This window comes from Canis aureus, chromosome 16, assembly GCF_053574225.1.
Source record: "Canis aureus isolate CA01 chromosome 16, VMU_Caureus_v.1.0, whole genome shotgun sequence".
NCBI lineage: Eukaryota > Metazoa > Chordata > Mammalia > Carnivora > Canidae > Canis > Canis aureus.
In genome coordinates this window covers 47,567,971-47,582,975 of record NC_135626.1, presented here as the reverse complement: position 1 = coordinate 47,582,975, position 15,005 = coordinate 47,567,971, and the positions used below count along the sequence as shown (strand labels likewise).

At 45.7% G+C, this 15,005-nt stretch overlaps 1 protein-coding gene across 1 annotated transcript in view; it reads right to left on the bottom strand.

The window, feature by feature from the left end:
• The window catches only part of PITPNC1 (phosphatidylinositol transfer protein cytoplasmic 1), a 255,931-nt gene that overhangs the window by 27,509 nt on the left and 213,417 nt on the right, over positions 1 to 15,005 (bottom strand). Inside the window, exon 7 of the mRNA XM_077853735.1 lies at positions 14,525 to 14,620. Within this exon, the coding sequence (XP_077709861.1) occupies positions 14,525 to 14,620 (96 nt within the window). The remainder of the gene's footprint in view (positions 1 to 14,524; positions 14,621 to 15,005) is intronic.

Here is a 15,005-nt window from a genome sequence, read left to right as displayed (position 1 = left end):
CACCGAAACCTTCTTACCGTATGTGACAGTGAGGTCAGGCATCAGCTCTCCTAAAAGCCAGTGAGCCAAGTTCTTCCCATAGAGGAGGGTGGTTCAGATTTGGCTCAGTTTGCAGCCTTTGAACTAGGACTGCTTGCTGTGGATTGTTCCTGCTTACTCTCATTTTAGCAGCGCTGTTTGGACACAGGCTATGAAGCATGAATAGCCTTGATCCATACCGAGGATATACAATTTGGCCCTTGGATAGCTTGATAAATCAAAAGCTCATAATAGACTAACAAATATTCTTGATGAGTTGCAACACGGCAACAGCGATCAGCACTGGATTAACTGTCCCTAAATCTAGCTTGCCTTTCATGTACTGTATTATTTTGGGAAACCTGTGGACCTCCAACTTGTTGAAGAGAAATGAGGATAGAGATGTTCGCTCAGCCAATCAATCTGTAATTTGAAGGCAATGAATGAAGGATTTCCATTTTTAAAGCATGGATTTCAAACTTATTTTAGCTTTAGGATCCATTTCATTTTTCCAAATGTAATATTATTGGGAATCCCAATGGGTCTAATAAAGCAGGTGAAGTGACAAGTGGATCCCCAGGGGTATATAGCAATCATTATTATTTGATACAACGTATTTCATTGTTTACTGGGCCCAGAAGCACCTCTGTGGGGTCCAAGGTTCTGTGGAGCAGAACTGAGGAAGCAACAGAAAAGGCTTGGAATGAGATCCCCCTGAGTTCAAATTTCTGCTGTAGCAACTATTCGCTGTGTAAACCTGGGCAGGTTATTTAACTCCAAGACTGTTGTGGGGATGATGATAGGATGAGAAAAGGAATGTTTCCCAAGGGGGGCTATGCCATTTTTTTTTTCCTTTTGTGGGTTCTTCAATTACCCAGTTGTAGGAGGGTAGTTTTTTTGTTTTTCTTTTTCCAGACTAGGTTTGTCCAGTGCACTATTTTTTAGAAAAGCCACAGAGGAAATTTTACCCCAAACATAGGAAGTGGAGTTCTAGCAAATCATTAAACCTACAGAGGGTTAACAGAGGGACTAGAAAAGCCCTTTCTCTATTACCGTCTTTCCCCCAAATCCTCCATTTATATGATCAGTGAGGCTCAGCGTTAGTGAGGTACAACTAGGCAGGAAACAAATTGAGTGTTTTGCAAAGACAGACAACAATTGTTTGTACCTCCAGCTCTGCTGGAAGGATCCAGCTTGGTGGGGAGATGCTCACTCTTTGGGGCTAGACACTTTGGGGTCTGAATTGAGGTTTCCTGAAACTTCCAGCAATTTATTTAAGATTCTCTGAGGCTTGGAGCACCTGGGTGGCTCAGTCCGTTAGCTGTCCTAGTCTTGGTTTTGGTTTTGGTTTGGGTCATGGTCTCAGGGTTGTGGGATTGAGGCCTGTGTTGGGCTCTGTGCTCGGCATGAAGTCTGCTTGTCCCTCTCCCTGTGCTCTTCCCTCCATGAGTCTCTCTCTCTAAAATAAACAAAGTCTTAAAAAAAAAAAAAAGATTCTCTGAACTTCAGTTTCCTTATTTATAAGATGGAGACACTAGCTACTCTACTGGATTTTCAGGATAAACTGAATAAAATAACTTAGCAATAACTTATTTTTCTCAAAAGCTAGCTTTTTAAAAAAGATTTTATTTATTTATTTGAGAGAGAGAGAGAGAGAGAAGAGCGCAAGCTGGAGGAGGGGCAACAGGAGGGTGAGAAGAAGAATCCGCGCTGAACAGGGAGCCCAATGCAGGGCTTGACCCCAGGATCATGACTTGAGCCAAAGGCAGGTGCTTAACCAAATGAGCCACCAAGATGCCCCTCAAAAGTTCTTGTTCCTCTAGGTCTGGGTTTAGCAATTCTGTGAGCGATCTGTTGAAACTTCTAAGGCTCAAGTTAATGAGCTAGTAATTCTATGTCTTTCTTTGGGTCCCTTAACAATACAAGATGGAGATAGGCAACTTAATAGAACCTATTCTTTCCTGGATATATTTTTTTTTTTTTAAATTTTTATTTATTTATGATAGTCACATAGAGAGAGAGAGAGAGAGGCAGAGACACAGGCAGAGGGAGAAGCAGGCTCCATGCACCGGGAGCCTGACGTGGGATTCGATCCAGGGTCTCCAGGATCGCGCCCTGGGCCAAAGGCAGGCGCCAAACCGCTGCGCCACCCAGGGATCCCTCCTGGATATTTTTGGAGCAGAAGCTGCAACAGTTGTACTTGGAGTCTGAATAAATAGAAGTGGAGGAGAGAACTGCCGGGTCAAGTCTTGGGTCTCAAGAGGAAAAATACGACTTCCACCATCAGACTTGTTGCCGCAGATTCTTGGAGAGCCAGTTGGGAAAAGTCTTGGTGAAGACTGAGCCAAAGGACCTGCTGGACAGTGATCAGCCTTTCTGATTAACTTAGATGAGGGTCAATCTGAAGCCAGTCTCCAGCTCAGAAGCAATTTAGGAGGAAACTGAGCAAATATACATTATAACTAACACCACTGGCTGGCAAGGAAGATGATGTGACTCCCCACATGGAATCAGATTCCCAATAGATGGAATGAGATTCAAAGGCACTGGGGATCCCTGGGTGGCGCAGCGGTTTGGCGCCTGCCTTTGGCCTAGGGCGTGATCCTGGAGACCCGGGATCGAATCCCACATCGGGCTCCCGGTGCATGGAGCCTGCTTCTCCCTCTGCCTGTGTCTCTGCCCCTCTCTCTCTCTCTCTCTGTGACTATCATAAATAAATAAATAAAAATTAAAAAAAAAAAAAAAAAAAAAGATTCAAAGGCACTGACCTCTCCCTTCAGCAGCGAATAGGTGGTCTTCCAGGCTTACTTGCTATTTCCTTTTCCTTCCACAAAATTAAAGAACAGTAAAATGGTATAAAAACTTGAACACAGGGGCACCTGGGTGGCTCAGTGGTTGAGTGTCTGCCTTCGGCTCAGGTCATGATCCCAGGTTCCTGGGATCGAATCCTGTATTGGGTTCCCCACAGGGAGCCTGCCTCTCCCTCTGCCTATGTCTCTGCCTCTGTGTGTGTGTGCTCATGAATAAGTAAATAAAATCTTAAAAAAACAAAACAAAACAAAATACTTGACACAGAAAATGGAGCTCTCTGAGGTAGAGCTGCCTGACCTTCAGTAACAGATGTGACAAGATACTGCTCCTCTTGGCCATTGGAGAAGCACACTGGGTCATCCGACCCCAAGGGTTGGTCATCTTGGACCAGGAGCTCCTCCCCGATATGCCAATCAAACCCAACCATTTTCCACATGTGTCATAGCTTGAAAAAGGTTGGGAAGCTCTGTCCTGAGGCTCTTTCCCCAAACCTGGTACAGTTACACATAGTTCCTCGGGACCCATCTTACTGCATCTGGTTTGGTAGGTCTAGGGTAGGTCCAGATATCTGCATTTTTTTAAAGCTGCCAAGGTGATTCTGACCTAATTTGGGGACTCTGCTCTAAGGGCTAAGAAGTTCTGGTGTTTTAATTTAATAAAACTAAAAATAGCAGAGTCTGATGCAGCTAATCCAAGTCCTGAGCAAGCTGGGGATTTACAATCTGTTTTCTTGAAAGTACAGAGGGAGATTCTCTCCATGAGATAGAATTGAGGGAGAGCTTGGTTGCATCTGTTCACTTTTGGCTGAAACCCTGGGGCTTTCTGGCTTCTACTTTCTTCTTTTAAAGTCTTAAATGTTATTCTTCTAAAATACACCTGGTAAAAACGTTGGACAGTGATAGGATGCCAAAATTGCCTTGGGCACCACCCTGGGAGTCCCTTGCCACAGACAGCCTGAAGGTGGCACAGCAAATAGTAAATGTAACTTCTAAGGTTTCTTAGAGGTGAAGTATCAGAGACACATGCCATCCTGAATTCAGGTGACATAATAACAGAAGAAATAACAGCCCATTAATAAAAACCAAAAAACTTAGTGGGGCTTCTGGGTAGCTCAATCTTTTAAGCATCTGCCTTTGGCTCAGGTCATGATCCTAGGGTCTTGGGATCAAGTCCCGCATCAGGCTCCCTGCTCAGCAGGGGGTCTGCTTCTCCCTCTCCCTCTCCCTCTGCCCTTTCAACCCCAACTCTTGCACTTGCTCTCTTTCTCTCAAATAAATAAATAAATAAATAAGTAAAATCTTTTTAAAAATCTAAAAAAAAAAAAAATTCTCAGCAATAAAAATGGCAGTAGTTTCTGAAGGAGCTTGAAGCACCCGAAGTTCTGTCATTCTGGGAACTAGAGTGATTGGAACCAATCCTCTGTTTCTCTTCTCCATTCAGTCACACCGACAAGTAAAAAGCAATATCCAAACAAATTCCCATAGTACCCTTCACAACAGCCACTTTCTGAAGACACGTGGTTTCTACTGAGCAATCATCCTGGTAACACATCTGCAGAGCTCAATGCCAGAGCCCAAGTAAGGAGAAGGAACATTGATTAAATGCTTACTATGTGCCAGGGACTGTGCTAGTCATTTTAATGCCTTGCCTTTCACATCATCCCATCCCATCATCTCTCCATCTATCTATCTACTCATTTGAAGGAAGGAAGAGATATAAGAGACAATAATTGGTGTTGATGAGGGATGCCTGGGTGGCTCAGCAGTTAAGTGTCTACCATCAGCCCAGGGCATGATCCTGGAGTCCCAGGATGAAGTCCCATATTGGGCTCCCTGCGTGAGGCCTGCTTCTCTCTCTGCCTATGTCTCTACCTCTCTTTCTCTCTATGTCTCTCATGAATAAATAAATAACATCCTTAAAAAAAATGGTGGTGATGCAGTGCAAAGACTATAATCACTTGGGAGGCATAGCAGAGCCAGGGCCCCTTATCTTAGGGTCGAATGATTTTCACATGGAAAGCATGGGTGGGAATCCCCATCCATTGGCTCTAGAGGTTATCTTTTGCCGCGATCCTTCTACAACAAGCCCAATTGTTTCTCTGTTTTATGGATGTTTTGCTTGGATGAGTCCTTCCTGTTAGGACATGGAACCATTTCCCCAAGGACTTATTCTATTGAGTCAATGATCCCATTCCACAATCAGCAACTCCACTCCTGGCAGAGATTTAGAATCTCTGGTTTTGATCTGGTACTGAGGAGTTTATTCTCCTTGATTTTGTTTGACATACTTGGTCTGGCCTTTCACTACCAGATCCAATTGGTAAGATGTGCAACTACTATGGGCACTGAGCTCTGGGAGACCTCATTCATGCAAACTACTGCAGCAGTTAAAAATATTTTTCTTTCTTGAAAAATTAAAAGCTGAAAACCCTTTCTCTAGGATGGAGTTGGTCATTATTGTTTTCCTAGTAAATTTGGCTTTGCTTAAAATATTGCAGTAGCTCCACCTAATTAGGCCAAAAGAACAGCAGTGGTTAAGAATCAGCACTAGGCATGGTACTTTGGCAAGACTTGGTGACCTAGCTTTCTTTTGTTTGGAAGAAATGAGATCCTAAAGAGATTACCTATTTGTTCTGAGGGAATGAGTTGCTGATTATTGGTCTAAAAATGAGGTAGCTGGGCCTGTTGAGAGCTGGACTGCTGTTTAATGCCTTTTTACTTTCAGAAGTTTCTGTTCTTTAATGAAATATTATTCCTGTCGAGATGGCTGGAGGCTACTTGTTTATGAAAGGGATAGTGGGAAAGGGAAAGAAGTAGGCTGATGGAGTTGGAGGATTCCCCAACCTCTTGGCATCCCTCACCATCCCCTGAGAGAGTTAGCCTTCTCTGGTGAGGTCACAAATGGAGTCCCCTTGCATGGTAGCTGGTGACCCCTGCTTTGAAAGCCCACTGCTGCTTGTAGGATATAATCCAAATTCCTTAGCTTGGCATTCAAGGCTCCTCTTCCCTTCCACCTCGGTCAGGCAGTTATTCACTGACCCTTGAATATGCACTGGGATTATTATTGCTTCCACCCTAACTACACTGCTCCTCAGTCTCTTGGATTTTCAAAAACCAGTTTGCTCCCATACAAGTGTGGGTCAGAAGGTAATTTAATATAGTTTTGGAGTGGGGGCAACTGACCTATATCTAGCAAAACTGAAATTCACATACCTATCGACTCGAGAACTTCACTTTAGAGTTTAGCCTACAAGGACACCTGGGTGGCTCAGTGGTTGAGCATCTGCCTTTGGCTCAGGGCATGATCCCAGGGTCCTGGGATTGAGTCCCACATCGGGCTCCCCTGAGGAAGCCTGCTTCTGTCTCTGCCTATGTCTCTGCTTCTCTCTCTGTGCACTAACGAATAAATAAATAAAATATTTTTTTAATAAATAAAATCTTTAAAAAAAATTTAACCTACAGAAACATTAGAACAACACAGAAAAGATATCATGAGATGCTTCCTACAGTACTATAATAATAAGACTCAATGTCTTACTTTGCCCAAGGAGGAATGGCAAAAATACGGCACAATCTATGATGGCACATTATGTAGCCATTACAAACCCTGCTAGAGACACGAGGGTGGCCACAAAAAGATGGCAGGCTTGTATTGTCAGTGAAAAAATGCACATTGCCAAGTGGTACAGTGTGGTCTAGTTGAAGAGTGTGGGCTTTAAAAAAAAAAATAGTGTTACTTGGGACGCCTGGGTGGCTCAGCGGTTAAGTGTCTGCCTTTGGCTCAGGGCTGATCCCTGGGGCCCCGGGGATCGAGTCCCACGTCGGGCTTCCTGCAGGGCGCCTGCTTCTCCCTCTGCCTGTGTCTCTGTCTCTCTCTCTGTGTCTCTCATGAATAAATAAATAAAAAATCTTAAAAAAAATAACATTACCTATGCATCGTTTTTAAGTATAAGCATCAGGAACACCAACTGTAACAAGGGCTCTCTCTGTGATGAGGCATCCTGGGGCATTTTTGTTTTTTTTTTTTGATGTTACCTATTTATATGTTGGAATTTTTTTTTTTTTTTTTTTACAAGGACCACATATCACTTTGGGAACAAAGAGCAAAGATCGTCATTTTTAAAAGGCCCAACTCAGATTTCACCACTCCTATAGAGCTGCCCCCTCCTTTAAAATCATGTGGTGATGATGGAGCAGAGTTTCAGAGGAGTAAACTTCACTTGGCTGTGAAGCCATTTCCCCCCTGCCTCCAGCTGTTCCTTAGGCTTTTATGTTGTGACACCTTATCCTCCCAACTGGATCATGGGCTTCTTAAAGGTGAGGGTGTCCCACTTTTTCCCTTTTCATCTGCTGCACCAGCTACTTCCAGAGTCTCCCCCCCACCCACGTACCCCCCTCTTTAAAACACTGGCCTCAGGGAGACCTTGCCAAGGAGGAGGGCTTAAGGTACTGCGAGGCAGCAGCTGGTGATGTTAGGGTCCAGGACCAGGGAGCACGTGGGCAGCCGAGGCTCCCTCCTCCCCTCCACGTCGATGATACAGAGTCAGTCCTCCTACTATCCAGAGGCGCCTGGCCCCAGCGTTGGAACCCATCACAAAACAGCTGCGTTACTCTCAGAGAGAAACAGACGGACAGAGGGAAAAGTGGGAAATGACAATAACACCACAACAGCAAATTCAACTCAGTGACATAACCCAGCATGCGACAGCTGGTTTAAACCTGGCCATTTGGAGATAATTGAAAATTTTTGCCACCCTCAATCCGCCAATATGAAGACCAAAACGGTAATATTTTAATTTGAGGGAGCAGAGTAGTTTGGATGAAGCGCTTTGTACTGAAGAGTACTAAGTGTGACAATATTTACTCATTTGATCTCTCTGTTCCCTTTCTGGAGCCCATAGTACTTAGCAAACAGCATTTAATCTCTCATCCTTGGCGGTCATTGGAAAAATCAGACGTTTCTCTCTTTGTTCTGTTCCTTCTCCCTGAAGAGCGAATTCCACAGATGTTTAGATCGGTGTGACCAATGGAGTGGCTGCTGGTCCAGGAAGACTCTAGAATCCAGGGGCCTAGAGACTGAGTTCAAAGGAATCGCCTTTGGCATCTAACTCGAGGGGAATGCTCCAAATCAAATTCTGCCTAAAACCTCCCCTGTATTTTCCTAATTCAATTATACCACTTCAGGGGCCCACGCTTCTAGGAGAGCCTTTCTCTTCATCTCTACCTGAGATCAAAACATTGTAAATTTTCCTGTTAAAATTATTACACTCTATTTATCACTGGGAAGATGGAGACTTCTCTTACATCCCTCCAAATAAAGGGAAAGAGGCATTTCTATTATCTTAAAAAGAAGACCAAGTTCAAAGGGTAGTTGAGACTAGACATAATCATGGCCTCTATAGCCTCCATGCCTAGGAGAGCCTGGCACACAATAGGCCCTTAATAAATGCAAACTAAAGAAATTCACTAAGGAGTCTTGCTACTAATAAGTGTTTACTAAATTTCCTTTTCCAAGGCCCTGCTCTGTTGTGTCGGGTATACTTGGACCCAAGCTCAAGCTTGTAAATAAACCCTAGTGTGTTTGCAAAAAAAAAAAAAAAAAAAAAAAAATTCCTTTTCTTGGATTGGTCCACAGCAGGGTTTCTTGACTTAGCAACTATCAGCATCTGGGGCTAGACAATTCTCTGTTGTGGGGCTATCCCGTGAATTGTAGGATGTTTAGCAGCATCTCTGGCCTCTCTGTCCACTAGATGCCATAAGCATATCACTACCCCTCCACAAGAGGTGACAATCAAAAATATCTCCAGACACTGCCAGATATACCCTGGCAGGAAAAATTGCCTCCGGATGGGAACCAATGATCTAGAAACCTCCCTTTGCTTTACATAAATCAATGAAGATTTAAAAAAAAAAAAAAAAAAAAAAAAAGTCCTCTACTTCTAAACTTCCTCCACCAGGTAATTACATTCCCCTCCCACTCTCCTTTCAGTGAAGGCACATGCCCCCCACATTGGTGTCCCTGGGGGAGAGCTGTGGGTGACAGGCCAACAGAGATACCATTATCTCTGGTCAATCAAGGAGGCAGAGTGCTGGACTTCACATTCAGCCAACACCAATGGCCTCTGAGTTAGAGTTCTCTAAGCCTGACCTTTAGAATTATCCTGACCGGACTAATCCTAGAGGCTGGGGGTTGAGATTTGTTCTTGGGCACCCAAACTGCCAACTCAGCTTTGCAGGTATGGGCTGCCTGCTTGTGTCCTCTGTGGGCATGCTATGACATATTGTACGGGGTTCCTCATTCCTGAGCTGGGATCTTCACCTTGGAGCTTTGGCAGAGCATGAAAGGGTTGGGATGGAACTCTTGGCAGAGGAAAGAACCCACGGATCAACTGTCTCACAAGTACGACCTGCTCAGATTTTGGCTTCATTTCCTCTTTCCTGCTTTGGGGTGCTAATGTGACTGGGTGCAAAGCGCTCTATGGTTTGTGGGGCCAGGGCCTTGGTGGGGTGTGTTGAGGTAAATGGAGGTGCTCCCTGTTTCTGAGAAATCACACTTTTTTTTTTTTTTTTTTTCTACAACAGAGGCGCTGCCCTGCAGAGACCCGCAATGGGTATGAGAACAAAACTTGAGGCTAAGAGGCTCTTGGGAGTTGGCGTTCAGGTCCTCACTGTGGATAGGAAACAGCATCCCTGCAAAATGTGAATAAGGAGAGCACTGGGTTGTCACCTGATCCTAAGTCTCCAGAGTGTCCTTCTGGATCTCTGGTTAGTGCTGGCACAGGGTTTTGCCAGGCAGAGGGCACCCAGTGGAAAATTCTCAGCTCCAGTCACCTTAACGAGAGAGGCATTCTTGCCTCCCGTGAGGCTCAGAGGTTTCCAGGGAGAAATGGAAGAAGAAAAGCAAGCACTTCGGTCCCCTGCCTTGGCCTGGACAGCGGTGTGTGCGTGCGACCGGAGCTGGGAGGAGACGAGTGACCCAGATAGCTCTGGTCTGAATGCATAAGCATCAAAAACCTCAGAACAGAGTCAGCCCACCAGCACGTTAGCTTTCTCCATGGAAAACGTGTTCCTATTTATGATGCTGACATCGTCAACTTACAAAGATGGATTGGAAGAAAAAGCCTGCAAAGCTGTATGCCTCAGATTAAAAAAAAAAAAAAAAAAAAAAAAAAAGAACTCTGATTCACAACTGTTAGCTTAATGGTAACAAATTCATTTCCTTTGATGGCACTTGCTCTGAAATTGTTGCTGCTGGAAGGAAAAAAACAAGGCCCCCGGCTTTCACTTATTCATTCAACAACCGTTTTGTGCGCATCTGTCCTGTGCTGGCGCTGTACGACAGGGGAGGTACGGTGATGAAGCAGCCAGCTCCTGTTCTCATGGGGCTCACGAAAGATCTGTGAGATAGTGTGAAGTAGCATGCTCTGCCCATGGTGGGTGGGTGAGTGGGGGTCTCAGGCACGGCTCCTGAGGAGACGTAACCCCACTGAGCAGCATCGAGGTGGAGAGGACCAGAGAGTGGCGGAGGGCAGACGGTCCTGCTCAGGGGCTGGGCTTCCTCCCAGCCAGTGCAGGGTTTTAAGCAGAAAATGAGCAGGTCAGTCATTTTACAAGAAAACTCTTGTGGTGGGGAGGGGGTTAGTCATCTACAGGGTGCTGGGTGGAAATTTATTTGGAAATGGTTTGCCTTCTGTATTGGTTGTTTCCCTTGTCCTCAGTCCCTGGTTAATGACACACAACCCAAAGCACCTAGGAAACTCTTCTCTCTCTTCATGTGAGTTCCTATGCAGTCTGGATTCTGGAAGCCTAATGATATGGGGTTGGGGTCCCAAGGGAGTCCTGCGTGGCATACTCCCGATTGGGCCTTCTCCTTTGTGGTCAAACTGCTAGGGCAAGTGAGGAAGAACCGTACCTGCAGTGTAGGCCTGTGATCCTTTGGGAAGCAGTACTTGGTGGAGAGTGTGCAGGCTGAGCCCTCTTGGGCCCTTTCCTTCCACAGCTGCTAGGAAACTCTGAGACTCCAGGACAGGTGGGGGCAGCTCTGAGGGGGAGAGCTGAATCCCAAGTCCATTCATCTCTGGTCACCATTTCTTCTGGGGTAGGATCGCCCTACGGTGTTCCTGGCCTCCACGCTAGTGACATTAGGGGCCAGGTTGTTGGGGAAGGGGGGACTGTCCTGTCCATTACAGTATGTTTGGTAGCATCCCTGGTTGCGCATAGCATCCCTATGTTGTAACAACCAAAAACGTCTCTGGACACTGGAAGCATCCTTGCGGGGCGAGGCTGCCCCCAGTTGAGAACCACTGCTCTAGAGGATGGTTTTCCATTCTTGTTCTTATGGGACCTCACGGCAGTGCTCGGTCCAACGGATCACTTGCTTCCTCTTGAAACCTGCATTCCTTTGGTGCACTCTCCTTGTCCTTCCTCCAACTCTCTGCCCAGTTCCTTGTAGATTCTTGGGCCCTCCCCATTCTCTTCCTGGCCTCCAAACGCTGCCATTGCCGAATGCTTGGACCTGAACTGGTTTCCCGCTTGTACTTTATGCTTTCTCCCTCTCATTCATCTCCAGGATTTTAAGTATCTTCTGTTTTCCAAATACTCCCACATTTGTCACCAGCCCGGATCTCTCATCTAAGCTCTAGACTCATTTCTATTTGCTCTGGATGTCTCGTTGGCATCACAAAATCCATCCATCTTTCTCAGAAATCCACTCTTCTCTCACTCCTGTCTGTATCTGTTGGCCGAGCCATTAAACCTTAAAGTCACCTGCTGACATCTGCTTTTCTCTCATCTTCATATCCAGTCCCTGACGAATCCCTGTCAATTCTATCTTCAGGATATACCTCAAAACCATCTGTTCCTAGCCCTCCAGTTCAAGCCACCACAAACTGTGAAAAACCAATAATGACCTCAGTGACTTCCACTTTGCTTCTTTCCAGTCCATTCTCCATCCAGAGCAATCTTTTACAAGCACAAATCAAATCATACGATGCCCAGCTTTAATTTCTGCAATGGCATTTCCACTGCACTTGAGTAAAATCTAAGCGTCTTAACATGGCCTCATCCTCCTTTCCAACCTCCTATGTACCATTTGTCCTTTCGTTTCTGCTGCTCCTGCCATGTTGGGCTTCTTCTGCTTCTTCATGTGTGTCACCTCAGGGTCCCCACATGTGATCTTACCCTCACCCGGAGCACTATCCCCCAGCTCTTTTCATCCTGCAGGTGTCGGTATGTCATTACTTCCAGGACATCTTTCCGGATTCCATCCTCTGAAATTCAGTTTCACCATCATTGTCTCTTTCCACATCATGCATGCTTCCTTATGGCACTTGTGACTTTCAAGTCTATCTATCCTCATGTGATTCTCTACTGTTGGCTCCCCTGCTAGATTGGAAATATCTTAAGGGAAGAAGGGACTCTTAGTGGCTCTTCTGCTCACTGCCGTGTGGCCATCTTAATACAGTATGGGACACTCAGTGCATATTTATTGGATGAATGATTGTTCACCTCTCACTTCCTTGGTCAAACTGTGTCCAGAGGGATGCCTGGATGGCTCAGTGGTTGAGCGTCTGCCTTTGGCTCAGGTTGTGATCCTGGGGTCCTGAGATCAAGTCCTGCATCTGGCTCCCCGCAGGGAGCCTGCTTCTCCCTCTGCCTATGTCTCTGCCTCTCTCTCTGTGTCTCTCATGAATAAATGAATAAAATCTTAAAACAAAAACAAAAACACAACACCCTGCATCTAGAAAAGAATACTTTATGGCCAAGAGAAATGAATGACTATGAAGAATGAAGTAAAACCTCCTCGCTTGTCTGTGTAAATGAAAAGAAGCTTTCCAGTGCTGGTTCTTGGGAAAACAAAGCACAAGGAGATGAATCAGGCACCCGCTGACTAGAAATGAGACTTGTTGATTTTGTCATTAGTATTCCATATTTATCCCAAAACTTCCCACCCAATCAGGAGGGAAGTCCCTGAGTCCCAGGCAGGATCACATCACAGCAATCTAAGAGGAAGAGCTGAAATTAGTTCAGTTTTCTACCTGGAAGGCCTGAGCTCCCCAGGTGGTCAGGATGCCCAAGTTGGACAGCAGCCCCCACCCAGGCCCGAGGAGCCTCGGAGGTGATGGGGCACCAGCTTCACCCGATGCACGATGCTCTGATGCATCAGCGAAGCCCGTAAGTATTGGTGGACTTGCTATGAAACCACAGAAGTATCTCCTCCGTAGAATGAGACAAGGGGAGGCCAAGTTTCTCCTCCTCTTCTGTAGGTACAGTTATTTAGAGAGCATTTCACTTGGTTTTTCTGAAAATTCATGAGCGTGGTTGGCTGCAGTGAGCAGTGTAAACGGATGACGCTAAAACGCTCAGCCTTTGAATCAAACTGAGAGTAATTCACATCAGCCTCTCCGGGTCTTTTGAAGAAGGGACCAGCTGCAGAGCACACACCTGCAATTAAGCAGCTAAGCATTCACTAAGACCAGGTTAGAATCCCAAAATGCGGAGGGAAAAAGATAAAACAAAACAAAACAAAACCATCTGAACCACATTGGGAGCCCAGTTGGTAGATCGGCAGAATTCATTTTCAACAGGTTTATTTAGTTAGGTCTTAAATCAGCCTTAATGAATCCGGGAGAAGAGTGTCAAGGTCCATGTGTTATGGCTCAAGGATGAGTCTGGGACCCCGAGTCCAAACATCCTGTGATTGGCTGCCCTGTTGCTAAACAACTAAAATAGCCCTGCATCCGCTGTCATCACGGGGGGCGGCGAGGGGATGTCATTTACAAGGGGGTCACCCACGTTCCGCCAGCAGCCATTAATAAAGTGCTAACAGGATATCAGTGGTGACTTGCACCAACAGTAAAATAACAAGGTTGGACTGCGGTAAACAACGGATCCTGGCAGGGGGGAAGCTGTAGAAAAACATATGCTCTTCAATTTATTCTCAGTCAAGAATGAAAAAAAAAAAATAGAGGAGAAACCCTAACGCAGGAGGCGCTTCCTGTTTTGAGAGAAAGGTTCTGTGTCAAGATGAGCTGTTGGAGTTTCAATATTCACTCAGAGGACGGATTGAGCATTTTCTTTGTTACACCCCAAAGATACAAAGAAAACCCAGCCCCTGCCCTCGCAGGGCACGTAAATGGGGAGGCAGGTCACGCAGGTCCTGGCAAAACAGGAAGTCAGAGGTGGTGCTGTTTGTTGGAGGCCAGTATGGTGGATGGTTCGGCCTGGTCAATAGTGTGCTGCCCAGAAGGATGGCAGAGCGGCAGGGAGACAGGAAATCTAAATGGAAATGGAGTGGCAGCCAAGCCCCTGAGGAATAGGAACTTTATTCTGAGACTCGCATTAAAAAAATCCAGCAAGATGTGAGACCAGATTGAATCAACACAGAGATGGATGCGAGTCTCCCAGGTCAGGACTGACTTAATAAATATTTGTTGAATGAGGGATCCCTGGGTGGCGCAGTGGTTTGGCGCCTGCCTTTGGCCCAGGGCGCGATCCTGGAAACCCCGGATCGAATCCCACGTCAGGCTCCCGGTGCATGGAGCCTGCTTCTCCCTCTGCCTATGTCTCTGCTTCTCTCTCTCTCTCTCTCTATGTGACTATCATAAATAAATAAAATTTAAAAAAAATTTTTAAAAAAAATATTTGTTGAATGACTGAATGAATCTCTTCCACAGGTCATCCCATTTAGTGCTTACCTCAGATTCTTTGTAGTAACGTTCTGGAATCTCATCGCAGGCGATATCAATAAAGCAAACTTCTCTCTCTAGGTCTTTGGCTTCATTGTCAAAAATCTGAAAGAGCAGAGCAACATATCAAAGGTTAGTGATGTGAGGTGCCCACGGCTGGCACGACTGCGCCTGAAGCGGAATGACACCCCGCAGAGCATCTTCACATGGCTCAGTGCTCCCGGCTGCTGCTTTCTGCCTGCCTCAGGTTGTGCGAGAATCATGAAAGGCTTTTATTCATCGCTTACGTTTTGGCACATCAGAGGCAGGTGTAGCATCAATCACCACTTGGTGAGGGGGTAGAAGAAAAAGTGGTCTGTTTTTAGAAGTCCGAGAGCGAAGAAATAAATCTCTTCCAAAAATGAAGTCTGCTGATTTTTTTGGCAGTTAATCTGGACAGGGGGAGTGAAGAGGATACAAAGGGTCCAGCTAGATAGGCGGCAACAACAAG